Source organism: Pollicipes pollicipes, unplaced genomic scaffold (genome assembly GCF_011947565.3).
Source record: "Pollicipes pollicipes isolate AB1234 unplaced genomic scaffold, Ppol_2.1 Scaffold_5724;HRSCAF=6776_pilon_pilon_pilon, whole genome shotgun sequence".
NCBI classification, from domain to species: domain Eukaryota; kingdom Metazoa; phylum Arthropoda; class Thecostraca; order Pollicipedomorpha; family Pollicipedidae; genus Pollicipes; species Pollicipes pollicipes.
The window spans coordinates 46,909,197-46,936,963 of record NW_023596746.1 but is presented as its reverse complement, the minus strand read 5'-3'; the positions used below and the strand labels follow the sequence as shown (position 1 = coordinate 46,936,963).

At 56.0% G+C, this 27,767-nt stretch overlaps 1 protein-coding gene across 1 annotated transcript in view; it reads right to left on the bottom strand.

The window, feature by feature from the left end:
- The window catches only part of c12.2 (von Willebrand factor A domain-containing protein c12.2), a 111,649-nt gene that overhangs the window by 10,842 nt on the left and 73,040 nt on the right, over window positions 1-27,767 (bottom strand). The window contains exons 32-37 of the mRNA XM_037226572.1: window positions 21,484-21,639; window positions 20,212-20,320; window positions 19,746-19,866; window positions 8,978-9,067; window positions 7,842-7,941; window positions 1,261-1,381 (exon numbers count right to left, since the gene is read on the bottom strand). Coding sequence (XP_037082467.1) covers window positions 1,261-1,381; window positions 7,842-7,941; window positions 8,978-9,067; window positions 19,746-19,866; window positions 20,212-20,320; window positions 21,484-21,639 — 697 coding nt within the window. The remainder of the gene's footprint in view (window positions 1-1,260; window positions 1,382-7,841; window positions 7,942-8,977; window positions 9,068-19,745; window positions 19,867-20,211; window positions 20,321-21,483; window positions 21,640-27,767) is intronic.

The window sequence follows — 27,767 nt, the reverse complement described above, 5'->3', positions numbered from 1 at the left end:
GCGGGGACGCGTCCCTGACGGTAGGGCGCACCTGGCCTGCTCTCGTGAGCAGACCTACATCAGGAGTGTGCGTGCGCGGGTGCGTGCGTGCGCGTGAATGCGTGCGTGCGTGCCAGCGTGCGTGCGTGCGTGTGTGCGCGTGCATGCGTGCGTAGGTGCGTGGGTGTGCGCGTTCGCATGTTTTGCGGGCTGCTTGGTGTTCGCGTTACCACGCTGTGTTTCAATGCGTGCTGATGACATGGTTACGTGGGACCTCCCCGTTTCCAGGAATCTTAAAATACTGTCATCGGTGGCTTACCAGCACCTGGACTAAGTTACACAAACAATCATGGCAAAAAAAAAAATGTATTGCTGAACGTCTTCTAATTGGACTAGAGCAAATAACGAAGGCAGACGCGCTCCCATCATCTAAATAGGCTCCCTCGGCGCCGTTTACGGCCGAGCGCACACCCGGCTTCACGCACGAGCTCTCTCGCACCGGAAATCACCGGACCTAGCGGCGATGCAAAAGGTTCACCGCTGAGTTTCAACGGCCAAAAGTCACACAAGGGTGTGGCAATACGGCCATTTTTCGCCAAATTGCTCATAAATTTTCGTCGCCCCGGGAATGGCTTGATTCAATTTCGCTGCTGTCCAAGCCGTACTGCGAGATGGAAATTTCTCTTCACGACCGGGCAAAAATCGTCTGTTCGCCCGTCCGATTGTGTTGTCCGTGTTTCAGACTAGGAACTGATGGCGACGTACGGTCGGCTCGCGCCAGCCCGCCAGGGTCACATTAACAACAAACTGCGTATAACACTGCGTACCAGCCCAGCGCGCCCGGCGGGAGCCCTCGGCAGAAGTATGGGCGCCTTGCCCATAGTTGCCCCGAAGGCTTCACCTCTAGCGCTCAGGAATGCGCAGACCTCCACCTCCCGCGAGGACAGAGGCCGCCGTCTCCTAGGATGACATGTGAGGGTGTGTATGCGTACGTGATCATCCCGCGGCGCGAGTGGCTGAACAGCGCATCGCGGACGGCCAGCGACGGCACGGTCTGTCTGCATCATCAAACGGCACTGGCGCCTCCGCAGACACCAGCTCCACCAGCGGACGCCCCGGCCCACCACAATCACAACTCACAACACCGCCGACAAAACCCATCATCCCCTCTCCCCCCCCCCCCCCCCACAGTGCCCGAACAAATAAGCCCGCCTCGCCGTCGCGTGCTCTGCGCAGCGGCGGGGCCGAGCCGCGCGGCGCGTGCCGCGGCCGTCCGCTCACCGCTCAGCACGATGACGAACGCCTCGTCGCTCTCCTCGGCGGCGATGCTGCTGATGGCGTCGCGCGTGGCGTCCACCGTCCGGTCGCCGGAGATGCAGAACTGGGAGTGCGCGTGCATCGTCTGCAACGCGACAGGCGCTCGTCACCACTGCGGTCACCGCGCGCGGTAAGCACCGGTCGGTAATCCTCACCGGCCAGTCGATGCAGTATCGACCTGGTGACGTGACGTGACGGCGTGACGTGACGGTGTGACGTGCTGACGGACGAACAGATACAAGGCGCAAAGCGGCGCGTGCCTGCGGTTCTTCTCTCTGTGGCCGTGAGCGGGTCGCGCTCGCTCGAACCGGCACTGGCGTGGTTACCGGGTGCTCATGCGCGTACCGCACCCTTCTGGGTGTGGCGAAATGTATCACGACCCTCGCACGACCGCTCGTGTGAGAGACTGAAGCGGCAGTGTCACGACCGAGACCTGAAGCCACAATTTCCATGAGTTGATGAATGATTATAAATAGATCAAATGAACTAAATCAAATTGAATTAAATGCATGAAACAAATAACGAGGATTACAGTGATCAACTTTATACAAGAATCACAGTTCGTTCTTCATCAACCGCGCAGTAGTTCAGGGCATTGCAGCCACGTGGCATACGGCGCTCAAAAGCAGACGTGACTTTCGTGATCGCAGGTTGAATCGCAGCTCTTGCGAGGCTGGAATTAGGCCACTTTGGTGCGCGACACCTCAGCAACGGGCCGGCGGGACCCCGATCCCCGCTCCACTATCGACAAACCCCTGACACTGGGCTGGTTCTGGCCCGCCGCCGGCACGCACAATACGCTGTTGACGCCGCCCCCGGGCGCTCGACTTATCGCGCCCCCTGTGTTCCCAATTACATTACACAGACCGGTGGAGTTGACGAGGTGCGCATAACGATGCCGAGTTGGCAGGTGGGCGGCCACACCGCAGCGCTGACGGGCGCGGGACTCGGTGGTCGAACCACCCTCCTCCAGATCAAGGGGAGTGGGACCCCGCCCAGTGGCAAGTGGAAACCCAGCCAATAACGAAACGAGAACGGGGCACAGAAGAACGAACGTCGCCGCTCAAGGGGCTAGGCAGAATGGACGGCGCGTAAAATGCACGGAACAATGGGCCACCTCGAGAAGCCGACAGCGCGCCTTTCGGCTGACGAAGCTGATTCGGGCCGACATCAAAGCGGGCTTTCCTCCGCGGCGCAATCTCACGGCCGGCGAACGTCCGTCGGCGCCGGCCGCTATCAGCGGTGATGTTCCGCCGCCTGCCGGCTATCGTTCTCGGCAGGCCGCGCTCCATGCAGATGAGCCGCCGCCGCCGCCGCCGCCGCCCGCCGCCCGCCGACGGTCCGACGGGCGCCGGACGGACGGCACGGCACGGGCTGTGTCGGTCCGGCGGCCGACACAAATGGACGGCGACGGAACTGTCCGGTTCGGGGGTGAGGCAGACGCTGCCGCCCCCGCCAGACCCTGGGGAAGTCGCGGGCGGGGGGCGCGGAGGCGAAAAGACCGAGCGAGGACTCTGCCTCGTACGCCACCCTGGCACGAACACGAGAGCACAGACCTGGCCTCCTCCGTTCGGCCCAGACACGGACCAGTGGGGAGGCGGTGGGAGGACCCTGGCTCACCAGACTGACTGCCCCGTCCCAGAGCGTAGCAGGGTGGACATCGCCGGCAGCGCTGTGACGGCCAATTCATCAGCGCGCCGGTCACGGCGTGTCGTGCATCCGTCCGCCGCACAGCCGCTCGCGTCGGCTCGCATCCGCTGGTGTTCGCGCCGGCTGGACGGCGGCGCGCCCACCAGCCGCCGCCGCCGGTGGCCGGCAGCGGCGGCGACGGACGGGCGCGCCGCACGCCGGCCCTATCTGATCGGCCGCGTGCGTGACTGTCGCCCGCCGATTTATGCGCTGTCCGCCGGCCATTTTACGCAGTTTGGCGCCCGGCCGTGTCGGCACGGAGTGGCCGGCGGCGGTCACCAGTGGCGGCGGTCCACACGGTGCCGCCGGCATGGAGGCTGCACGGCCTCCGGAGGCCGAGCTGGCGCCCGCCGCCGGCCAGAGGTGCGCACGCTCGCGTGCGGGCCGACAGGGGCACGTCACCGCTGGCAGTGATGTCCGGCCGACGGGCAATCACAGGTAGTAATCAGCGCGGTGAGTGGCGGCGTGCCGGCGTGGCCTGCCCCCGCCAGACAGGAGGCGGGCCGTCGACTCCGTCGACAGCGGTGCCTCGCAGCAGGCGTGCCGACGCCGGCTGGTGCCGGCGCCGACATAGGGTGGTTCCGGCGCCGACATCGGGTGGTTGTGCGCACCGCGTCGCGCTGCACAGCTCAGGTTGCTGCCGCAGCCATGCGGGTAAAATAAGTGGCGTCCCAAACGCCGCGCTGCCGATGCAGCGTGTCGGCTCCGATATGACGAGGTTTGGCACGACCCCACAGCGTCGGCCGGCGACAAGTCACTTAAGCTCGGCGCCAGACACGACCGGACAAAGCCCAGGCGAGATCCAGCCGAACGGACCGCCGCGTGCCGATACCGTCTGCGGGGAGCGGCGGCACTGCTGCCGACGCGGACCGGTCGCAACACGAGGCACACAGATCGGAAGTGCGACATCACAAAGTCACAAAAGGCACACCAGTCGCCCGAACACAAAGCCGCGGCGCCAGTGCCGTTCCGTGTTCACTCGTCCATTGTCGGCATTCACCACCCGCGAACCACTGAAAGACGCGCCTGGTCCACATCGATTTCCGGCGCGAGATACCGCACGCCCTCGTCGATATGCAGGCGACGGCGGGACGACAGTGCCGACCGGTGAGGCCGGCACGCCCGCGACACAGAGGGGGAAGGTGGGGCCGCCGCCGCCGGTTGGCGATCCCCGCCGGCGTCGCCGGTCCCCGACTGACGTCTCCCGTCGCCCTGCTGCGGAAGGAGGCAGACAAAGCCCGTGTTCCGGACCCGGCCGGCGGCACCGGCGCCGGTCCGGGGACGCCGCCGGAGCCGCCCAACGGATTTCTTTTTTGCCTTTGGCGGCCGAGCATGGGACGTCCGAATAACTGTGTTATAATCAGTTTTGCGCAGGTGCAGTTCCCAGTCTGGACATGCTCTTTATAGCAAACGCGCAGGGGAAGAACGACCTAACATTGCTCCCGCTTCAGCGGAATAGGTTCCGCCTCCGACTTCCAGCGCCCGAAGTGAATTTCAAAACCACCAACACGACTCCTACGAGTCTTGTGGCTACCGGGCGGCTCCGTCTACAAATACAGTGCTTCCATATTTTTGCCAGTCCTCCACCTCTCGCTTCTATTTTTAGTCGTGAGAATCGTCTGAATCGTCTATCTATCTATATAAAAGTATGTACATGTATATATATATATATATATATATATATATATATATATATATACATGTTAACTTAAGGAGCAGATTATTCTTTACGCATATTTCGTTCACAATCCCAGCGGACTCAGTAATGCTGATCTTTTTTGATGTTTTCTCAATAAATCTAATGACAGCTTTCGCTTTTTCTCGCTGCTCGCTTAAAAAGGCACAACAACCGATGATAAAACAATCTATAGGCTGCCATATTGCGTGGTCTGGTATAAGTTACGTCTACAAGGCTTCATCCTCCATTGGACATTTTCTAGAGTAACAGCTTTAGACAGAGTCGATGTAATCGCGTGCTTGTAAACTCGAATTCTCTAGTGACTATTTTAACATGGGTCTCATGTCTACATACATCGGCTTTGTACAGTATTAGTATAGCGCAAACATTTTACATACATATAATAACACAAGCATGAACATTTACGCATCACACATACTCCTCCATGTCAGGTAACAACGCTCACTTGCCAAACGCAAAGCACTCAATGCCGCTGCGCTCTCCGCCCTAACGGTGGCCCTCCGTACAAATGGAAGATTCCACGAGTATTTGTTGGTCTGTTAATGAGGGGGTCCCATTCGTATCTGCTTCGGTTCGGCTGGCGTTGCTGTGTAAGCACTGCCTACTGCTTCTAGAGTGACGAATCTTTACATATATGCATTATATATATATATATATATACACATATATATATATATATATGTATAGAGAAAGAGATAGAGATAGAGATAGAGATAGATAGAGACAGAGACAGAGACAGAGACAGAGACAGAGACAGAGACAGAGACAGAGACAGAGACAGAGACAGAGACAGAGACAGAGAAAGAGACAGAGACAGAGACAGAGACAGAGACAGAGAGACAGAGACAGAGACAGAGACAGAGACAGAGACAGAGACAGAGACAGAGACAGAGACAGAGACAGAGACAGAGACAGAGACAGAGACAGAGACAGAGACAGAGACAGAGAGAGGAGAGATAGAGGAGAGAGAGAGAGAGAGAGAGAGAGAGAGAGAGAGAGAGAGAGAGAGAGAGAGAGAGAGAGAGAGAGAGAGAGAGAGAGAGAGAGAGAGAGAGAGAGAGAGAGAGAGATCTCCCTCTCTCTCTCTCTCTCTCTATCTATATCTATATCTATATCCATCTATCTATCTATCTATCTATATCTATCTATGTCTATCTATCTATATCTATATCTATATCTATATATATATATATATATATATATATATATATTATATATATAGATACATCTTCCTTCTCTCTCTCTCCCTCTCCTCCTCCCTCTCCTCCTCTCTCCCCTCTCCCTCTCCCTCTCCCTTCCTCCTCTCTTCCTCTCCTCTTCTCTCTCCTCTCCTCCCTCTCTCTCTCTCCTCCTCCTCTCTCTCTCTCTCTCTCTCCTCTCTCTCCTCTCTCTCTCTCCTCTCTCTCTCTCTCTCTCTCTCTCTCTCTCTCTCTCTCTCTCCTCTCCTCTCTCTCTCTTTGTATTAAATTCACAATTCAGTTCTTCCAGCCGTACACCTAATCTCAGGAACGGCTACACACGGCGCCTTGCCGTTGGAACAGGGAGGCATGGGCGCCTCAGGAGTGCACTTTCACTGAAGCAAACGTGGCGAGTGGAACGCCTCGCCCGCGATGAGTGCCAAAGTTCATCCTTTTCATCTCTGCGCGCTCTTCCTCGTCCTTCTTCATTTATTTTTAAAATTTAGTTCGAACTTTTTAATTGGATGAATTCCTGAGATCAGCGTCTACGCCAAGCGGCATTTGTTGCGCAAGGTCTGACCCCCACAATCTGATCGTGAATGTTCGCATCAGCGGCAGAATTTCGCGACGAAGGCTTAGCGTGCCGTATTGTTCGGGACGGGTCGTTCTGCTCTCTGACCTTCAACGTGGCCGTCGTCCCGGCCTATGCCAGTCAGGGGCAAAAAGTGAGCGTCTAAAGACTCAAACCCACTTCGCCAAGGGAGGGTAAATCATGCCGTATGTGGTCTGACAGCTGAGATACCGGGTCCGACGCATTCCTTTTAAATGCTCACACGCAGCTTCACATTATGGTTAATCGGGTGACTGACTGCGGCGACCATTTCAGAACTGCGAGGCGAGCTGCGCAGATTTCACTGCTGAAGAGCCGGCGGTTATCGAGGATCGATGCACCGTTAAGTACACTAGAAATGCAAACAAAATCAATCGAATGAACATTATGACCGGGCTGGGAGAGCTGGCCGAACCTTATGACCGGGCTGGGAGAGCTGGCCGATCACCCTCGCAACTGAACCTTATGACCGGGCTGGGAGAACTGGCCGATCACTCTCGCATTACGCCTGATTCAGTTCTGACGTCGACCAAACAAATTCCAAGAGGATCCAATGCATCGGACTCTACTAAAAATGGGTTGTTTCCGAAGTCGCTTGCACCTCCACCCAAGCTGGAACACAACCACGTCAGACGCACACGCTCCTCGCTAGTACTGGAATGAAAATATTTCGTGGGGATGAATTAACACATCCGCCTTTTTCCAAGGACAACAAACACGGCAGCCGACTGACCGAGAGTCTACTACTCTGACAGCTACTAGACCTAGCTAGCCCACTACACTGACCACTTCACTCGTCGGGAGTCCACCACACTGACCACCAAACTGACCGCGAGTCCACTACGCCAACCACTACACTGACCGCGAATCCACTGCACCGATCATTGCACTGACCGCGAATCCAATGCACTGCACACCGCACATCTCTCCCAGACAATAAACAGACGTTTGGTTACTTGGATTACAGCCCTTTCGACCTGTAATGATCATCTCAGGGACATGGGGTGAATGAGAATGAAGAACGGTGGAGCAGTACTGTGAGCGCTTGGATGATGTGAACCGCCGAAACTAAGCACGCGCAGGAGCACCTCTGCGGAGTGTGCGCTTGGCGATCGGACGGGCCTCCACCAGGGGCCTTTCAGCCCATTCGTGGCTGGCGCGTGAAACACGAAACAAACCCTCAGGGCGCAACAGTGCAAAACAGGTGGCCTTACTTACACACTAAATTGAGAACAAACAGAAAAGAACGCCGTGCTGCCACACCCTGCTGAGAACAATACAGAGCGGGTGGCTATGGTTGCGGCCGGCGTCCCTGGCTCCAACGCGTCCCAAGGGAGGAAGAGGCCGCTCTCGTGCTGCCCAGACTGACCTTCAGCACCTGCAGCCTCTGTTTGTTGTCGGCCGGCGGCCGGTCGCTGCGCACGAACTCGATCCGGTGGTCCTCGCCAGAGTGACCCACTATGTCGTACCTGTGGGCGGCCAGGTGGGCCACGTCACGGGCCACGCACAGGCCACGTCACCGGCCACGTCACAGGCCACGTCACAGGTCACACAACATGCCACGTCACAGGTCACGTCACAGGTCACACAACATGCCACGTCACAGGCCACGTCACAGGTCACACAACATGCCACGTCACATGCCACACATGACACGTCACAGGCCACGTCACAGGTCACACAACATGACACGTCACATGCCACACATGACACGTCACAGGCCACGTCGCAGGTCACACAACATGCTACGTTACAGGCAACGTCACAGGTCACGTCACAGGTCACACAACATGTCACGTCACAGACCACGTCACAGGTCTCGTTATGGGTCACACAACATACTGTCACAGACCACGTCACAGGCCATGTCACAGAGCGCGCCACAGGGCACATCACAGCCCACGTTACAGGCCACGTCACCAGGCGAGTCACGGGCCACGCCACAGAGCACGGCACACGGTACGTCACATGCCGCGTCACAGACAGGTCGGGCCGGGTCAATCGACGGACGCCAGGCGACGGCTGGGTACGGCACACGGTACGTCACATGCCGCGCCACAGACAGGTCGGGCCGGGTCAATCGACGGACGCCAGGCGACGGCTGGGTACGGCACACGGTACGTCACATGCCGCGCCACAGACAGGTCGGGCCGGGTCAATCGACGGACGCCAGGCGACGGCTGGGTACGGCACACGGTACGTCACATGCCGCGCCACGGACAGGTCGGGCCGGGTCAATCGACGGACGCCAGGCGACGGCTGGGTACGGCACACGGTACGTCACATGCCGCGCCACGGACAGGTCGGGCCGGGTCAATCGACGGACGCCAGGCGACGGCTGGGTTACGCTTGTGTCCGCCCAGGGCACGTCACCGAGGCGTCCGACTAGACCACGGCCAAATCAGGTCAGATGGCGAGCGCTTCAGACCGGCAACATGTCGGGTCACGTCAGGTCACGGGGCAGGCGCAGCCCGTCCACCGGAAGTCGCCGTCGTCAGTGCTCACTTAAACTTCTCCTCGTGACCCTCGAACGCCTCCATGACGAGCAGAGCGGCTTCCAGCATGCGGTCCAGACGGCCGTCGTACCCGTTAAACCTGGAAGGTGGATGGTGATTGTGTTTTACTGGCGTTTCAGTGTCTACGACCATTCACGCTCCGACCATACAAGTCCGATTCTGTGTGACTGGACACCACCCGGGGCGACCTGGCGCCGTTGCTGACCGGTCGCTGCAGCCTCAGCGAGTAACAATGCGTGGCTTCTTCCCAGACACAAGGTGCAGGCATGGGGATAATTGTTCATCCACAGGCATCCAAGCTCCACAGGCGGGCTTGGCGTGGCCGGCGGAGCAAGAGCGCTGCGTATCAGCACAGGTTTGGGCCTGATCAGGTCAGACCTCCTCCGACCACGATTGATCACTTCAGAGCCGTGATATTACGGAGAGAGCTACAAAGTGAGACAGGAAAGCGGACATCCCGGGACACTATCGCCTCCGAGGCGCTGTATCGCGGCGCGCGCCGCCCGGACGGGACTCTCGCCAAGGCGTCTGTGAGGCCGAGCCAGGGCTGGCGGCCGCGAGCCATGGCGAGGGCAGCGTGAGGCGGGCGTCGCCGAAAAGACGGCCGATACAGCGCCATACCCCCTGAAGCGACTGGTCCGTCGCCCAGATGTTGCTGGTTCCAGTCCGGCTACCGGTGGGGACTCTTCTCCCACACGACACACATTGCGAAGATCCGCAGCGCTGAAGCGCAAAACGTACGCCGGCCCACGTGACTGCTGCGCCTCAGGCAGGCAGGGTCATGACCACGGCGCTGACCTTTGTCGCGCTCCCAGGGTCCGCGGCCCACGCGGCGCACCCCCTCGCGGTCGGTGGACATTCCGCACATGCTGGCTGCCGGCCGCCGGCCGGCGGAAGCAATATATGGGGCGGGCTGCGCGGACGGGCGGGCGGGCGGCCGCGTATGGGGGGCACGTGCCGGCAGCTCCTCCGCCGGCCGCGACCAGCACGAATCAGATCAGCGCCGGACGGAGGGCCGCCCGGGGACGGTCGCCGACGGGCAGCGACCCGGAGGGCGAGGGGGGAGGGGAGCACCGCTCGCACGGGCGCGGTGCGAGCGCCGCCGAGGCGTTGCTGAGTATTACGCCAGGCCGGTTGGGAGAAAGGGCGGACGATGAGCATGTGGACGGCGTGCTGCCTGCATGGAAAGCAGCACAAGCGTCACATGTAATGGCCAGGCTGCCGAGGTCCTTCTCAGGTTAAAGTGAGGTCTACCGACAGAGGACGCGTCCCTGCAATCAGTTTTATAAATACAGAATGCGTTCAATTTTATCGTAGCGGGAAACTTCCCACGGTTTTTCTTATTATCCCGCCGCACAGAGTAAAGAGCAACTATTTACTTGCACGCCCGTAAATTATTCTGACGAAGACATTTGAGGCCAGGAGTTGCTCCGTACTGCACCAAGCGTTCATCGGGTTCAGCACTCGTAGCTGATTTGACCGCGGAGTAGGCATTCACTCCGTTGCTGAAGTGAAATAAAAAAGACGACCTTCACCATCGTAAATCGAACAGTTGAGGTCATGTAGGAACCTGCGCAAGGTCAACAAAAGAGGCGCAGGATGTTTCGAGAACAGATCAACCCACAGTGGGAAATGGCTACGTCATTCTGGTACGCACCTTCATCTTATTTGTAGTTCTGATCACTGTGACTGTTCTACATTTTCTGTTCGAAAGCACATGCGCTTCGAATCACTTGACCTGCAACGCTAGCACCTGACGAGTGTTTTGATTATATGGCATTTCTGTCACGTGGGGTAAGTTGATGCCGAAGGGAAAGATTAATTACCTTTTATCTGCACACAGGGACAATGACGACTAAACGGGTGCAAACATCAGCTACACCTATGATAAGCATAACAGCATGGTGTTCTTAAAACCAGCCCCTTAGGTTGAGACTCGCGTTGTCGTTGATTTTTCCCTTAAGGTCGCATGCTATGCGTCACACGATCACATGCAATAGATATCATGCACGCTATGATCGCATATATCAGATCGCTATACATTTGCTTGTAAACGAAATGCAAACTAGCTAAGATATATTCTGAACATTTTAGGGGCATTCTCATGATGAATTAAATGCGCCCAAACTGCCGGATCCAAGATGACGCCGTCGCTACCACTGACAACGAACGGATGCGTCAATGAAATACTTCGGCCTGAGCTTTCACGATTTACTTCGGAGAAGTGCTGCCGGGTTTATGAACCCGACGTAGGAAGTAGAGGGTCACGCCGAAATTACTTCGGCCAGCCAGAAGTGCAAATTTACCTCTCTTGATCAAACTGGTTACAAAGCGATAGCGTTGTCATGACAACGACCGCTTGTGCCGCAATTGAAATTGCTTCGACTTCGGCGTTTACGATCTATTTCGGAGGGGTGCTACCATGTTTATGAAACCGGCCGATCAAGCTGGGAGTTACGCCGCAATTACTCCGGCCAGCCAGAAGTCAACAATAACTTATCTTCATGAAACTGGTTACCTGTCGGCTAATGTCTGTAGGCACCGGCGCCACCGTGCTCACCAGCTGTCCGCACCCATCCACCGAATTACCACACACCCACCACGCATACACACACACACACCGAGCTCACTAGCTGCCGGCACCCACCCATCGAGTAAACACCCATCCACCCACCCACCCAGCTCACCAGCTGTCCGCACCCACCCACCGAATTACCACACACCCACCACACATACACACACACACACACACACCGAGCTCACTGGCTGCCGGCACCCACCCACCGAGTTAACACCCACCCACCCATTCACCCAGCTCACCAGCTGGCCGCACCCACCCACCGAATTACCACCCACGCAGCTCACCAGCTGCAAGCCCCCACGCCACGCCGACCGCCAGCAGGTCGAGTTTCGAGGAGGCATCGACCGGCGCGCCCCGAAACAATCACTTCAGCCGGATTTTAGGTGTCAATGACAGCCATTCGAGCCCGACGACGTCGCTCTGTGAGACAAAGTCCATGTTCGTAGACCTGAAATGGACTATGATTACGTAACGCAGCCCACGCAAGCCTGCCCAGTCAATGGATTACCCTCATTACGGTCCGCAGCATTCACATACGAACGGCACTAAGCTTTGACCTCACGGTTTTATTAACTTTTTCAATTGAAGTCTCCGTTTATTTGAATTGCACAAAATGTGAAAGTGTGCAAGTGTGAAAAGTGCGAAATAAACACAACCAGAAAGAGCGAGAAAAAGTGTATGGGCGTAAGTTGTGATTGCAGGCCACGAATACCTCAAGTTTGTTTCCATGTTCTGATATTCGCAAACCTAGCCTGTAATTAAACTGGGCTGGTCACAGACAACCGAGTACCGTGTCACCTGGGAACGCACGCCTAACCTGTGATTAAATTGCGTTGGTCACAGACCACCGAGTACCGTGTCGCCTGAGAACGCATATCTAACCTGTGATTAAACTGCGTGGGTCACAGACCACCGAGTACCGTGTCGCCTGAGAACGCATATCTAACCTGTGATTAAACTGCGTTGGTCACAGACCACCGAGTACCGAGTAGCCTGAGAACGCACACCTAACCTGTGATTAAACTGCGCTGGTCACAGACCACCGAGTACCGTGTCGCCTGAGAACGCACACCTAGCCTGTGATTACACTGCGCTGGTCACAGACCACCGAGTACCGTGTCGCCTGAGAACGCACACCTAGCCTGTGATTACACTGCGTTGGTCACAGACCACCGAGTACCGTGTCGCCTGAGAACGCACATCTAACCTGTGATTAAACTGCGTGGGTCACAGACCACCGAGTACCGAGTCACCTGGGAACGCACACCTAACCTGTGATTAAACTGCGCTGATCACAGACCACCGAGTACCGTGTCGCCTGAGAACGAACACCTAGCCTGTGATTAACCTGCGCTGGTCACAGACCACTGAGTACCGTGTCGCCTGAGAACGCACACCTAGCCTGTGATTACACTGCGCTGGTCACAGACCACTGAGTACCGTGTCGCCTGAGAACGCATACCTAGCCTGTGATTACACTGCGCTGGTCACAGACCACTGAGTGCCGTGTCGCCTGAGAACGTCGCTGGGGGCTCGGGCTGAGAGGTTTCTCTAGCTGGTGTAGACCGTCGCATGGACAGGGCCCAGTCCTGGAAGCGATCGGTACGTGCTGCTCAGCGTCTGGTGAGACCAGCCCGGCCTGCTCTCCTCCTGGACAGGTAGCGGCGGCGGCACCCGCAGCTCGGGAACAGGTGTCACTGATAGCGCTTGTCAAATGACGCGAGTCATCGAAAGGTCTCGACGTTCTTGATTTCGTGGTAACTAACGCTAAGGCCGCGGAACGCTTCCGAATCCTGTTTGGTCAGATGGCAAATACCTTTACGACACCCCAACCGAGGCAACAGATGAGCCAACAGGTCGGTCCTAGTCAATACACCGTGTCAGGACCGTCATTACAGTGGCAAGTACCAGTCAGTCAGTGACTAGATTACAGTGACTAGCACTAGCCAGTCAGTGACCACATTACAGTAACTGGTGCTATAGTCCTAACCATTTTGAACTCACAAAGTCTTAGTACGGAAAGCTACCACGCGAGGTAAGTGATTGCTTGGTTGGTCTTTGGTCAGACCACAGCACTAATGACTCGACGTAAAAATCACCGCTTGAAATGCCATACCATCCACCTCCCATTCACATTCTAGCTAATGAGAGCCAATTAACGCGCGATGCGAAATGTAAGACGCAGGCTATCGCGCCAAAGACGCAGTGTTTTAGTTCTTGGTAACTTGGCTAGAACCTACGTTTGCACGGTCATCAACCTCATCAACTCGACTTGTCACTAGCCGTGAGGATTGACGATGCAAAACCCCTTTAATTCTCCTGTGGCACGTTAATCATCTGCTGAGACCGCCACGCTTCATTTCCGTGCTCTCCTGCTCAGATGTGCGCTAGCGACTGCAGTGGCCGCGCTGGCGCTAGGGGGCCATGGCGCCACCGCGCCTCGGAACCCGGGCGCCTGCGATTGCAGCGGTCACGCTGGCGCTCTGGGCCCATGGCGCCACCGCGCCTCGTAGCCCAGGGCGAAGGGTGTCCCCCCGGGTGTGGGACGTACCCCATCAGCTCGGCGGTCGAGTGTGACCTGCCCCACCGCTACCGCATCACGCATGTTAAGACCAGGCGACATCCGGCTTGGTCGCACCGAACCCATGGCCGCCTTTCACGTTGGTCTCGTTCAAACATGATACTCTCTGGGCTTTGATCACGCGGAGGACGGCGTGATCATGTCGACGGCAAGCTTCTCCTTGGGCCTTTCTCCCTTGCAATGTTGCGTTATGTCCCCATAGTGGTGCGTGTAACGCCCCCGGGCTGGACACAACGTGCCACTCGTTTTACTGACGCCGCCCCAGTAAGTCAACAAAACCACGTGTCATGCGCAGGGATGCCGACAGGGCGCCTATCCGACTGTCCATTTGGCGCGGGTCGCCCGGCCAAATGGACAGTCGGAGGGGCAGCGACCGTCCATGGTTATATGCTTTTGTCGTGTAGTCTGAGGTCAAGAGGTGAGTCGAAGAGCGTATAATGCCGTTGTGCGCCAGGCTGCTGGTCCACCGCCCGCCATATCGCAAAGGCCAATATACCCAGTGCGAGCCCGCCCTCATTACGCCGGGGCGCAATCAAATGCCCGCCCCGGCGAAAGGCTTGCCGTTATCAAATTAAACAGCTAACTTTGTGCCGACCGGCTGGCAATCTGCTGCACCATCAGCGAGCCAAGCGAGAAGAGCGCGCTTCCGGCAGGGCGGAATATTCCGCCTCGGGCTGGGATTAATTGTAGCACTACGGGCCGCGGCGGCCCGTGTACAGGATACAGGTGACGGGGTCCGCGCTCCGTGTGCAACACAGGTGAATTAGTTAGCTTGATAATAGTTTTGGAATATGGTGCTTTTCAAAGCCTTTGATAAATTGTCAGGTCAATCCCCTTTCTTAAAAATATAACCATTGTCCGCAGTATATGCGAAGCATTCTGTACTTGAGTAATGAGTGAAAACAACCACAGCAAACATGCCCCTTTCCTGGTATTCCACCTTATCCGGATTATGGGACCCTGTATGAACGGTACAGGATCCGACAAACCGCCTAGTGCTTAGGTGCAGACAATCGACTTTGCCCAGGAAATAATTCAAGTAAGCATCCACATTGATCGCCTAGCAAAACCACAGACAGGGTTCGTTAGAGAGCCGCATCACCGAGTGGGAATATGGGCATGTGATAAAATTACGGTGTGTGTGAAGCGCATGGTATTCTTAAAGAGGCGGTGCCAACTCTCAAAAGCAAATACAATCCCATGAGCGCAGCATTATAGGTCAAGCGCGTCCACTTCGCACTGCAAAGCCAGCCTTCTCAGACGTTCCCCAAGCGGCTCATATTTTACATTTAAAACGACAGTTTTCGCGGGGTCTTCCACTGGATTCCTTACTCACTAACAGGCATGCGTTTAAATCCCGGGAATGGATCCCAAGATCAAATCCCTAGGCCCTAGACTCGGATCTTTTCCAAAATTTTGAGAATACATCTCCCCGGAACAAGGGTCTACTGAAAAAAATCCTTAATTATTCTCCGGGATCTTGGGTTTTCGTTGAAATTTTGCGAACGATATTCCGGGACCCTGCTACGGCAGGCACTGAATAGCCGGCTCTCTGACCGTCCCGGTTGGACACAGCTCAACGGAGGCCCCTCCGCGAGGGAAGCATCGCCACCGGAGGTCCCTGTGCGAGCGAAGCGCAACCAACGGAGGTCCCTCCGCGAGGGAAGCATCGCCATCGGAGGTCCCTGTGCGAGCGAAGCGCAACCAACGGAGGCCCCTCCGCGAGGGAAGCATCGCCACCGGAGGTCCCTCCGCGAGGGAAGCATCGCCACCGGAGGTCCCTCCACGAGGGAAGCATCGCCACCGGAGGTCCCTCCACGAGGGAAGCATCGTCATCGGAGGTCCCTGTGCGAGCGAAGCACCGCCACCGGAGGTCCCTCCGCGAGGGAAGCATCGCCACCGGAGGTCCCTCCACGAGGGAAGCATCGCCACCGGAGGTCCCTCCACGAGGGAAGCATCGCCACCGGAGGTCCCTCCACGAGGGAAGCATCGCCACCGGAGGTCCCTCCACGAGGGAAGCATCGTCATCGGAGGTCCCTGTGCGAGCGAAGCACCGCCACCGGAGGTCCCTCCGCGAGGGAAGCATCGCCACCAGGGGTCCCTCCGCGAGCGAAGCATCGCCACCAGAGATAGCCTGAAATGGCCGCAATGCTGTATGCACTCTTTTCTATTTCTTTAAAGACGTTCTGTCCTGAGATGCTATCTGGAAATGACTCGGGCCACAAGGGCACTATCTCCTGGTTCATACGCGCGGGTCATGGTCACTACGGCTCTATCTCCCCGAGAACATAATGCTTTTCCAATGTAACCGGGGACAGTGAACCTTTCATCAGCGAGGTTCATACCCACGGGTTATGGTCAACACGGCACTATCTCTTCGAGAACATAATGCTGTTCCAATATAATCGGGGACAGTGAACCGTTCATCAGCGAAAGCCTAACGCAATGTAAGCAACGAATCTGCAATAAGCTGCTTGACCTTAACAGCGTGGGGCGCTGTACTACGTGGTCAGTAGTAAGGGTCAGTGCAGTGCAAAACAAACCAAACGGCTTGGACAACAGCGGTTTACGGTGCTGATACAATAAGAGGACTGTTTCCTGCTTAGGCAGCACTGCCATATCAGCTATTAAGATTGCCATTTCCGATTACCAGATCACTTTTACATGACACGTGCCATTCGACACAATGCTAATAGTTTTTGCTATGGTGGCGCTATGCTTAACACCTGTCGGGTCGTAGCGACATGTTCGAGTGATGTTCAGTGAGCTTCGTTCACGCGAACTGAAAGCTACTGGCGATGCCTGACGCCTGCGCGCGCGCGCGTGCGGGCCGCGCAGGGTCAGCTACTGAGACGACTGCGAGGGTGACGCACAAGTGTCGCCGGCCGGCTGGCCCGGACGTTGAGGTGCCGCTTGGTGTCCGCGTATACCACTCGGAGCTGAACGGCGAGATACACTCTGGCCGCTACAGCAGTCGGTATGCCTGCTCAGACGTTCATATCAGATACGTGCAACTTAAAGGGTACGTGCCGTCACTTCATTCTAAAAGGGATCAAGTCGGTCATTGCTTTCGTAATGCCGATAACCGTGCGGACCATGACCGGGCGGTGTTCATGATGATGATGGTGATCGTTGATGATGTGCACGCGGCATGGCTTGTCACGCTTCCACGTAACTTACACGTGATGCTATTTTTACGACCCAGCACATGCATGCCTTCAGCACTTAAACCGAGAAAAAATGGGGACGGACCAGAACCGACCACATCACGACGACGGCACAACCTTCACATTGATGTTAAACGGCCATGGCACATCCGAAAAGAAACAACATGGAAACACACACCCTCTATTCCAGCAGATCAAAGGCTGTGGCTTAATGAATGCTGCAGTGGCCCATGTCGTCACGGTGCCGACAGAAGTCGCGGAGTTGCCATGCTATTCCGGCCAAGTTAAAGGGAATGCCCCACCTTTGAGGCATGTTTCAAAAACATACTCTAGTGAAACATCAGGACTAGTTACGTCTAAAAATAGCGTCTAATAAATAATAGATAAATAATTGGGTAGCGCCCCCGCGGCATCGTCAAGGCAGTAAGGACACCAATGCCATTATTTTAGAGTCCCAATTACGCTGTCCACACTTTGTAACAGCACTGCCTAGCGCTACTACACTTCTTCCCCGCAAGCGCAACCACCACCGTCATGACAACACCCGTGTGCACCTCCGCTGGACAAAAGGGCGTTTGTGATTGGTCCAGCGGCAAGCGCCCGCTACGGAGAAGCTGGTTGATTAAGGTTTGAACCAGAGCGTCACATGGATCATGTGATGCTCCCATTTCCAAAGCTAAAGTGTGCCTCGAAAAGGGTCACAGTGGTAAACGCCGTAGGGGAGCTAAAAGCCATAGTCTAACCATTCTTTGAATTCGCGGGATAATAGCTTCATATTAGCACATATATTTGCCTAAGCAGGGTGTTTCAAGCTGTCGTAGCATTAGTACACAAAAGTTTTGGCACATCAGTGTGGTGTAAGCATTACAGAACACACATGTTAGAGAAAACAGGACAAATCCAATGCACAACTTTCATAATGGTGGGCAGGGAGTCAAATGATATTTCTCCGCAGGGTCGGCTACTTCAAATACAAATTCTGAGCCATTCAGAAGGATTTCAAGAAAACTGGTATTACTAATCAAATATTACGCGTCCGTCATAACAATATGCGAAAAGTACAAAAAGGGTGGGATACCCCTTTAAGCAGTCAAGGCGACACAGATTCAGAAAAACGTCGATGGATGTTTTATAGTTCTGTTATGACGATTAACGGCTTTCAGAATCGTCCATTTTGGTGCGCATGACACACTTACAAATATATCCATGACCCAACAGGAATCCAGTCCTGCCGTTGGAAAATCTATCAGACCGCTGCGACCAATTCAATGGAGAGTACGTCATCACATGAGGCTTCAGCTTCTGTTTGGACGTTTCGTCAGATACGCAAAGCGCACGAGAAAGGTTATCAATCAAAGAACAGTGTATATGTACAGCTTCACACCATATCAATGAAAATGACCTGACTGGCGTCAAGAGGTCTCCTAAACCCAGCCGTGAAACAATGCAGGCACCATAAATCGAACCAATCCAGCAAATCAAGGATCGACTTATTCTTAACAAACCAGTCATTGACAAGAAGAAATTCAACATCTGGTTTCAAGAGCAGATGACTACCTGGCCAACACACATCTGTCCACTTAACATTTTCGTGGGATGAGAATCATCAGGAAAATCATTCGTAATTCAGAACAGCTGCGAGAAACATTGCCTGTACATAGAAGCACTTCTATTGACAGGTCAGCGTAAGGATGGTTCTGCGATTCAAGCCTTTCAACGCCAGCATGTTGGGAAAGGAAAGCACAATCGTCGGTTGTGGTACGTTAAACGAAATCGTATGTCGCATGCAATGCGATGCGATCGATGTTCAACAAATTTACAAATGTCGGCTTTCCATCATTATCTGATGCCGGAGCACAGCCGGAAAATCGGCAGAGCTTGTTCGCATACCGGAAATATGTTGGACCCTGCCTAGTCTAAGCCTTTTTATCCGGCTGGAAACACGGCGGGGATCAATGGATGCAGTCCAGCGCTGTTTACCAAGCGCTGCATTCCAAACGAACAAGATTTCCCCAGTTCATATAAAACAGAATGCATTCAGCTACCTAGCACAATGCAGTGGCTTGGCGGCTTCCCGCTGCGCTACGAGGCGACAATGACTACGCGTAATTACGAGGCGACATTGCGAGGCTCTGGATGACAATGCAAGCCAGCTGCGTTCCTGACCGTCTCCGGACCCCTGGCTGTGGTGAGACGGCGGCCAGTGAAAGGCTGACGGACGCGGCGCGGCCTGAGCCGCCGAGTCGCCCCGAGCCCGGTCGCCCCGAGCCCGGTCGCCACCAGCGAGCGGGCGCCAGCGCTGTCCTGCTCCGACCCACAGTCACCGACAGTCCCCTGGCGACGCGTCCGGTCTCGGGGAGCCCGCACGGGTCCGGCCGTCCAGGCGCCCCGTCACCTGGCCGCAGTCCCGCCTCGGCGCCCCACTCACCTGTACATGCTGCCGGACACGTCGGTGACCAGCTTCAGCCGCTTGGGCTTCTCCTGGGGCGTGCCGAGCTCGGGCTCCTGCTCGCCGCGCCGTTTGTAGATGGTGCGCTCGCCCGTGATGCCTGCGCACGACCGCCGGTCAGGCTCGAGGCGTCGACCCGGCGGAGCGGCGGCCGGGCGGCCGGGCGGCCAGGCGGCCAGGCGGCCATGCAGCCAGGCAAGGCAAGCCTTTGAGCACGACAGCTCCGCTCGTCTGACAGACGAAATGATTTCATGACCTACTCAGCTGGGATAACACCGGATCGGCCGCACCGGACAGCAAGCCGGCCCGTCCTTTGGCGGTCGTGACCCCAAAGGCGAGTGAATAAAACAGGAGCACGGAACGGACCGATGGGCGGAGGTGTACTTAGAACGGCTTCAGCACGTTTCCAGAGCAGCTGAACACAGCCTGCGTTTCTTGGGTTTACCTTCGATCAGTTTGGCGTCGTCCAGTTCGCCGGACGTCTGGTGCTTCAGCCACTGGCGCTCCTTGCCCTTGGCCTGCAGGCTGGATAGGAGCACACGCAGCGACTGCACCTGGAGGGGTGGCACACGGCATCGGGTGCGGCCTCACGCGTGGAGGAGCTCGCGGGGCGCCGTACTCGCCGGCGGCATGAGATGGCCGGCCGCGCGCAAACGTCAACAAAGCGGGCTCGTTCCTTTTTCTTGAAGCGATCAGCGGGATCACTTGACCGCGCTCCAACAAGGTGCTGAACACAAATCATTGCGTGTGATCTGGCAACAGCCAGTCAATAACATCTCGCTTGTATTGCTCATGTCAGAATTCATCAAATAAGCTACGCTAGGAAAGCTCACAAATCAAAACGCCAAACCAGCAAATGTATCATGGACACATTTTTACATAACAACAGCAGCCATACGAGGTAACATCAAAAGCTATATGTCTTCACATATGCATTAGATGCAATACGTTTCCAGCAAAGATCAGAAATAGCATCTAACATATGATCCCTAGCTCTGACGAAATCCCGCCTCGTCGGGTCGCACGCGCGCTCTGATTTCGAGGTCCCTCCGCCTGACGCCGACGCATCGGGTCGCATATGTCAGCCGTACGTGGGGTGCCGGCGGACACGGATACCGGCCGGATTAGCAGCCGCCGGCGGACGCCCCCATCCTTGACGTCAGAGGCCGCTTTTGTACATCACCGGGGGAAAAGTCCGTACCGGGCAGAGGGCGCTGGCGCCAATGTTATTGTTAGCAGCTTGAGGGGTGGCTCGTGTTCATGTCCTCATGCTATCAGTGCCTGTTCACAAGCGTTGGCGTTCGTCCTTTATTCACAGACGTTGGCGGTCATGCCATAGAAAGCATGCTTACGGATGCTGGCGCTCATGCCATCAGTGCAAGTTTAGAGACGTTGACGCTAGTGCCGTCAGTACGTGTCACATGCTGAAGCTCATGCCGTCAGTGCCTGTTTGTACATGTTGAAGCTCGCACCGTCAGTACCTGTTTGCGGGCGTTTACCCCCGTGCCGTCAGTGCCTGTTTGCGGGCGTTTACCCCCGTACCTGTTTGCGGGCGTTTACCCCCGTGCCGTCAGTACCTGTTTGTGGACGTTGGCGTCCATGCCGTCAGTACCTGTTTGTGGACGTTGGCGCCCATGCCGTCAGTACCTGTTTGTGGACGTTGGCGCCCATGCCGTCAGTACCTGTTTGTGGACGTTGGCGTCCACGCCGTCAGTACCTGTTTGCGGACGTTGGCGCTCATGCCGTCGTACATCTGGGCGTCATACTCAGACATGCGTATCTGGCGGAGCCGCTCCTCGTAGGCGGAGCGGTTCATCTGGCGGGCCGCCTGGCGCACGTGCTCGGGCACCGCCTCCTTCTCCCAGTCGGGCACCTGGGACCACAAGCACCGACTAAATCATCGACCATGCTCGCCTGAACTGACGGCAACGTGCTTCGGCAACGCTTCGCTCTATCACGGGCGGGGGGGGGGGGGGGCGTATTGCAGCTGGTGCCTACCACCTGAATGACCAGCCCACAGACAGACAGGGTCGACCCTCAACAGACCTGATGGGATGTCTGCCATATGTCATGTAAGGCTATGTAATGCACTATGTAACCCCTCGCGGGAATGCCTCAGCAAACCAGAATCCAAGCAACCTGGCGCTGGGAGAGACCCAAACCAAAAAGGTGCGCTCAGCAGTAGACGTGATATTGCATCCAATTTCGCCCGACTGTGTTGTAAGATCATCTCTGTTACATCTCATCTCTGTTAGGAAAGAGTTCAATGAGATACACATGAACTTAGCTTTCTCCAAACAGAATTGTGTCATGCTCACAGCTTGATCGATTTGACCTGCATAAGCCTGTGGATAGCGCTGAATGGCATGAATCGCTGAAAATCGGTGGTGACCATGCACCTACAACACACATAGAACTCCGGCTCATCAGCAGCGGCGGCGCCTTGCACCATTCATCAGCACCATCCAATATGGTAGCTGCCACTCGCGGCTTTTGTGCAGGAAGACGGGCAGAAACTTCCAGTCACACGCAGCCGCGACCCCGCCGCCATCGGGCCCCCAGCCGACCCCGCCGCCATCGGGCCCCCAGCCGACCCCGCCGCCATCGGGCCCCCAGCCGACCCCGCCGCCATCCGACCCTCAGCCGACCCCGCCGCCATTGGGCCCCCAGCCGACCCCTCCGCCATCGGGCCCCAGCCGACCCGCCGCCATCGGGCCCCCAGCCGATCCCGCCGCCATCGGGCCCTCAGCCGCGACCCCGCTGCCCCGGCGCCGGATCGCCGCGGCCCTCGCTGCCAGCCATCGTGGCGGCTGTGGCCGCTAATGCAGCACTCGCGCACCAGGAGGTTCGGACGAGCGCACCAGGAGGGTCGGACGAGAGCACCAGGAGGTTCGGACGAACGGCGCACCAGGAGGGTCAGACGAGCGGCGCACCAGGAGGGTCGGACGAGCGCAGCAAGAGCGAGGCTCTTCGGTTCAGCTCCACATTGTGAGCCCATAAAAGAGGCATCGGCCCTTCTACCGCTTCAGGCGCGTGGCTACGAATCAGTCGCATGGTACCGAACTGAAGACACGCAGCGCATGATCAATCGCATTTAATCATGGGTGCGTGACGCTCGCAGCACGTAGGCCAACACCCGTTCGTACCGAACTTGGTAACAGCAGCAGCGCACTGTGCCTGGAGGTACGCTTAGCCGCATTCAACGAGCATTCTGACCAACCACTCTATTCAACCTGCATTACGATCAACCAGAGTACACCGCCGCCGTGACATCATTGAGGATTTGGCACGCACCAGTGCATACGGGTGGTGCCAAACGGGCGGGCGGCCCAAAGACATACACTGCTACCCGACGTGCATCGGTGATTGGCGATATAAGTGAGTTGTCATGAATACAATGCACACAAAAGAACGGACGTCCGTTTGAGACCTCCATCAACTTCATCAAACCAAAGGTTTCTGGTGTTAAGCATGATCTCCTTGCGCTTTGTTCGGTGATCCGCTGGACACCAAATTCTCCATGACGTCTAGGCGACCACGCGATCGTTGCAGTCAAATTACCACTGGCACACTTCTGCAGCCCGGAGCGCATCTCCTGGACTGTCGACAGAAACTGCTGCGTGCACGGCGCTGATCAAACACGCTGCACCTCTCGCGCCGATGAGCCTTGTCGGCGTTTTCTGAGCGTCGGCACCGGATCACGCCCAGTCCGCTACGCCGCAGGGCCAATCATGCCGGCCAGCAGCGACCGACCGGATCACGGCCAGTCCGCTACACTGCAGGGTCAATCACGGCAGCCAACAGCGACCGCGCCTGGTGTCGTCCCATGTCAGAGTCGCAGACAGGACCAATACATGATAAAAAACAATGACACGGTCCGGTTCCTCCCCGATAAAAGGTTAGTAGAAGAGCTAATGGTCTATCAGCAACGAATTTCTCCCCGGAGAGGCTGCTCCTAACAGAGGGCGTAGGTAGGTGACGGGTAGGGGAGGGGGGGGGGGGGGGGGGGCAGCGCCGCGCGGCGCCAGTACGGCCGCGCCCCGGGCTGGGCGACAACGGCGCAGCAGCCTCCATTGATGGCCCGGCGGAGAACCTCAAGTGCAAGGCGAGAGCGACCCACACCGGGTGTCGAGACCAAACATACGCTAAGCGTTCGAGACCAACGCAGAGCGCTCGAGACCAAAGATGAAGGTTCGAGACCAGCACTACACTGCTCAGCGGGAGCGACGTCACGATGTCCAGCGAGAACAGCACCACGCTGCCCAGCGAGAGCAGCACTGCACTGCTCAGCGGGAGCGACGCCACGATGTCCAGCGAGAACAGCACCACGCTGCCCAGCGAGAGCAGCGCTGCACCACCCAACGAGAGCGCGCTTTACCGCGTGATTACAGCAGCCGGAGCGCCGAGATTAAGGCATGCTGAGACACAACAGTACACTGAGGGTAGAGAACTAACACGCACCCGGATGATAAGTGGGGGACGGGGCAATTTGATCCTGAAGGTTTTTCAAGACTTACTTCCGAACGGTACGGCGTAGCAGCACCAAACGTTCTCGAGTTGTGGGCAATTTAATAGCCGATCTTTTGGTACACATAATTGAATATACATTGCTAGGCCGCTGCCATATAGCAGGCCAAACTAAGCCTACGGCTCTAACAAAGGCAATGTCTCGGGAATCATTCAACCTGTGGCGACAACAGTGTTAGGACACGTGATACAATTCAAAGGTGTTTTTTATGCAATTAAACTACAGCAATTAGAATTACGACCAATGACATTGCCCGTGGGCCATGAAGACAGGTTATATCACGGTCCAAACCAAGCCGCTTTATCGCGGAACACTGGCTCTCGTGAACAGTTTTTGACGTTCATTTCAAATCCTTGATAACAGGGATGTCAGCAGACATCTCATGTTGACGTCATGCAGCCCAGGGGAGGTCACTGGCCTAAAATGATCCTGGTCAGCCTGATGCGTCCAGGAACATGTAGCGTAGTTTTCAATGCATGTTAACATTTGCGGCTACGGGCCGCGTCGACTATGTTCGTCATTGCGTGCCTCAAGAAACAGCCGAATCATGTAATCCCGCTCAGTCACGTCAGCCTCAAGAAAACCGAATTGTATACAAATCAGTCAAAGCATGCAATCTCGTCCAGCCACGTCAGCCTCAAGAAAACCGATTTGAACAAAAATCAGTCAAAGCATGCAATCTCGCCCAGTCACGTCAGCCTCAAGAAAACCGAATTGAATGAAAATCAGTCAAAGCATGTAATCTCGCCCAGTCGCGTTGGACTTCAGAAAACCGAATTGAAAGAAAATCAGTCAAATCATGTTATCTCGTTCAGTCACGTTGGACTTCAAACACCTTCATGAACAAATACAACTGCACACCAATGTGGTTTAGTCGACAGCGCTGCTAGACAACGCCGCATCGCAGGAGGGGGTTCCTCTAACCAGCTGTGCAAGAATCACTGTCAGGGAGAACGCAACTCCCACTGCATCGTATTCACGGCACGACACCAGCCTGCGCTCCACCGTGGACCGTTCGCCGCACCTGTCTCACACTGGGGGGGGGGGGGGGGGGGCTGGCCAGCCAGGAGAAACGAGAGAGCTGCGTGTGTACGGCCCAGCCGCAGGCCAGGGGACCTCCTCCCACCTGTTCTTACGGTGTGATGTCTCTCCTCACCGATGATGCGCCTCAGCAGCGTGAACGAGCTGTTCGTGGCATCCCATCTCCTCTGCCGCTGTCTGCGCACACATTCGCTGCAGCAGCTTGCTTCGAGTGCGGGCTGGTGTTGAATAGGAAATGGATGGCGCTGGTCACAAGCCGCCATTGGCGCCTCGTCTGTGCGTCGTCTCCCGGAAATCCCAACATGACTGGGAACCCACATGAATATCACACAAAGTCTCTGATCGCTCGTAGGCCGGAGCCTGTCCCAGATTGAGCAGACCCAGTGAAAATGACCGCGTGATTCGGTGGCTGAGCATAGGGATACAAATGAGCTCATGGAATCAGTGAGGTCCAGAAAATATTTTTCGCGACATCACAAAAAATGCTGCGCTGCAGGGATGGCAAACAACTTGGCCGAAAACAGTAATTCGAGGTGGTAGGAAGAGATAGGTTCTGTGTGGCGTTGTCGCCGCAGACATAAGCACGCCCGGTCCCAGCTGATCTTTTCGAGCCACCCCAGCCATCTTCAGAAAGCCACCGTACAGGGGATTCATTTCGCAGCATATCACACGAATTCCACCTTGGATGCCGATGCCGTCTTCTACTAGCGTAGACTCGGGTCACATGCTGGGGATGAGGAGTCCCACGGAGGCAGATCATGCCGAGAAGTTTTGACCCGGTCCAATCGCCTTTAGAGACATACGTTCCCAGCAGGAGTGTTGGCCCTGGCCTTGGCCGACCCCATGCTTTTAAAATTATGACCGTCAGCGATTTTATTCAGACAGTGTCGACCGAGCCGCCCCGGATTGGCTGCTGCCTCATCCAATGGAGAAAAGGCAACCGCCTCATCAGCGGCTGCGGCGTGTTCGCTGGTGGCCGTGCGGCTGCTGATACCCCTCCCCTCCCCCTTATAAAGCCAGCTGGTGAGAGAGCCTGAACCATCTTCCGACATGGCAGGAGGAGCGCGAGACTTCAGCAGAGGCGGTGTCCGTCGCACCCGCGGATGCCGGCGAGCTACGGCGTGCTCCCGGGTCCTCTGCACGAGCAGATGATCCCTTCTTGCAACCTGGTCATCGGCGGGATTATCCGACGATTCACCGAGTGAGTATTTACTACTGGAAGTCACCGGAATAATGTTGATGCCGAGGGGCATGCAGACCTGGAGAGTCTGGAGGCGGAGAAGTGTACACGAAGCGCGGAGCGTGCGACATTGGCCGGGCTCATAAAGCCGACGGTTTTGTCCATCCCTGAGGAGGCGTCTGAGACTTCCGCATTCGCACCCGGGTCCTCCACATCCAGAGTAAGCCCGAGTCCTCCACATCCAAGAGATGCTCGGATGTTCTACATCGCACCCGAGAACTCTACATCGTAGAACTGAAGTTCTCTTGGCAAACCCACAAAAAAACGACCGCAGGGAACCGCGGATCGATGCCCCTACCCCTCCCCTAGCGGGGAAAGAAGAAAACAGCACGGAGGCGAGTCTCCCGCTACACCATAAAGTAGGTCGAATCCTCCAGTTAAATGTGCCCCACCATGACCGGTGTTACCAACGGAGGTGGGCAGCTCCAGAGTATGACCAAGTGGACGCTCCAGTTTTATCACTATCACGCCCCCGGCCAGGGGTCTGAGACAACCGCGCCCGGCCGGGGGAGGGGGGGGGGGAGTTGACTTCCACCCTTGGATCTCCAACTTCCAAACGCCACATGAGGAACGACAAAGATAGCGTTTTGAAGGTCTGGTCAAATCATAAAAATGCACCCCAAATTTTCAACCTTAGGTCAAATGTGAGGCCACCAGAAGCCACGAAAGGTCAAAAATGGTCGTTTTGATAGATGCGGTTAAAACCTATGTTAACCCATGAGAGTCACGTTGAGAGCACGAAAATAACCGTTAAGACTGCGGGGAGTCCATTGCGGGTATTCCTGCTGCCCGAAATGGGTCGGGTCGGATCGGGTCGCAGGTCAAAATTGATAAACCAGAAGCACACAATACGATACTTTTCTTCATAATGTCCTTCTAAGTTTATTTTTTTAGGTGTAGCTGTAGGAAAAGATTACACACACAAAATTACCATTTCAGAGTGACCACGAGGTCGTCTGACATCAACTTAGGTCAAATTAACAACACATCCATATGAAAAAGATGTTAAGTGCTAACCGCGTCTGTGACGAGTGCCATACTTATTTGTGGTCAGAAATAGTGTATTTGACATCCACAGGTTCTGAAGATTATATAGCTGTTGTCTACATTATACATAGTCCCTTCGACGCTTGACAATGCGTTTGTAACAAACTGAAAGCAGGTACGTTGGTGCATGAAATAAGACAACGTC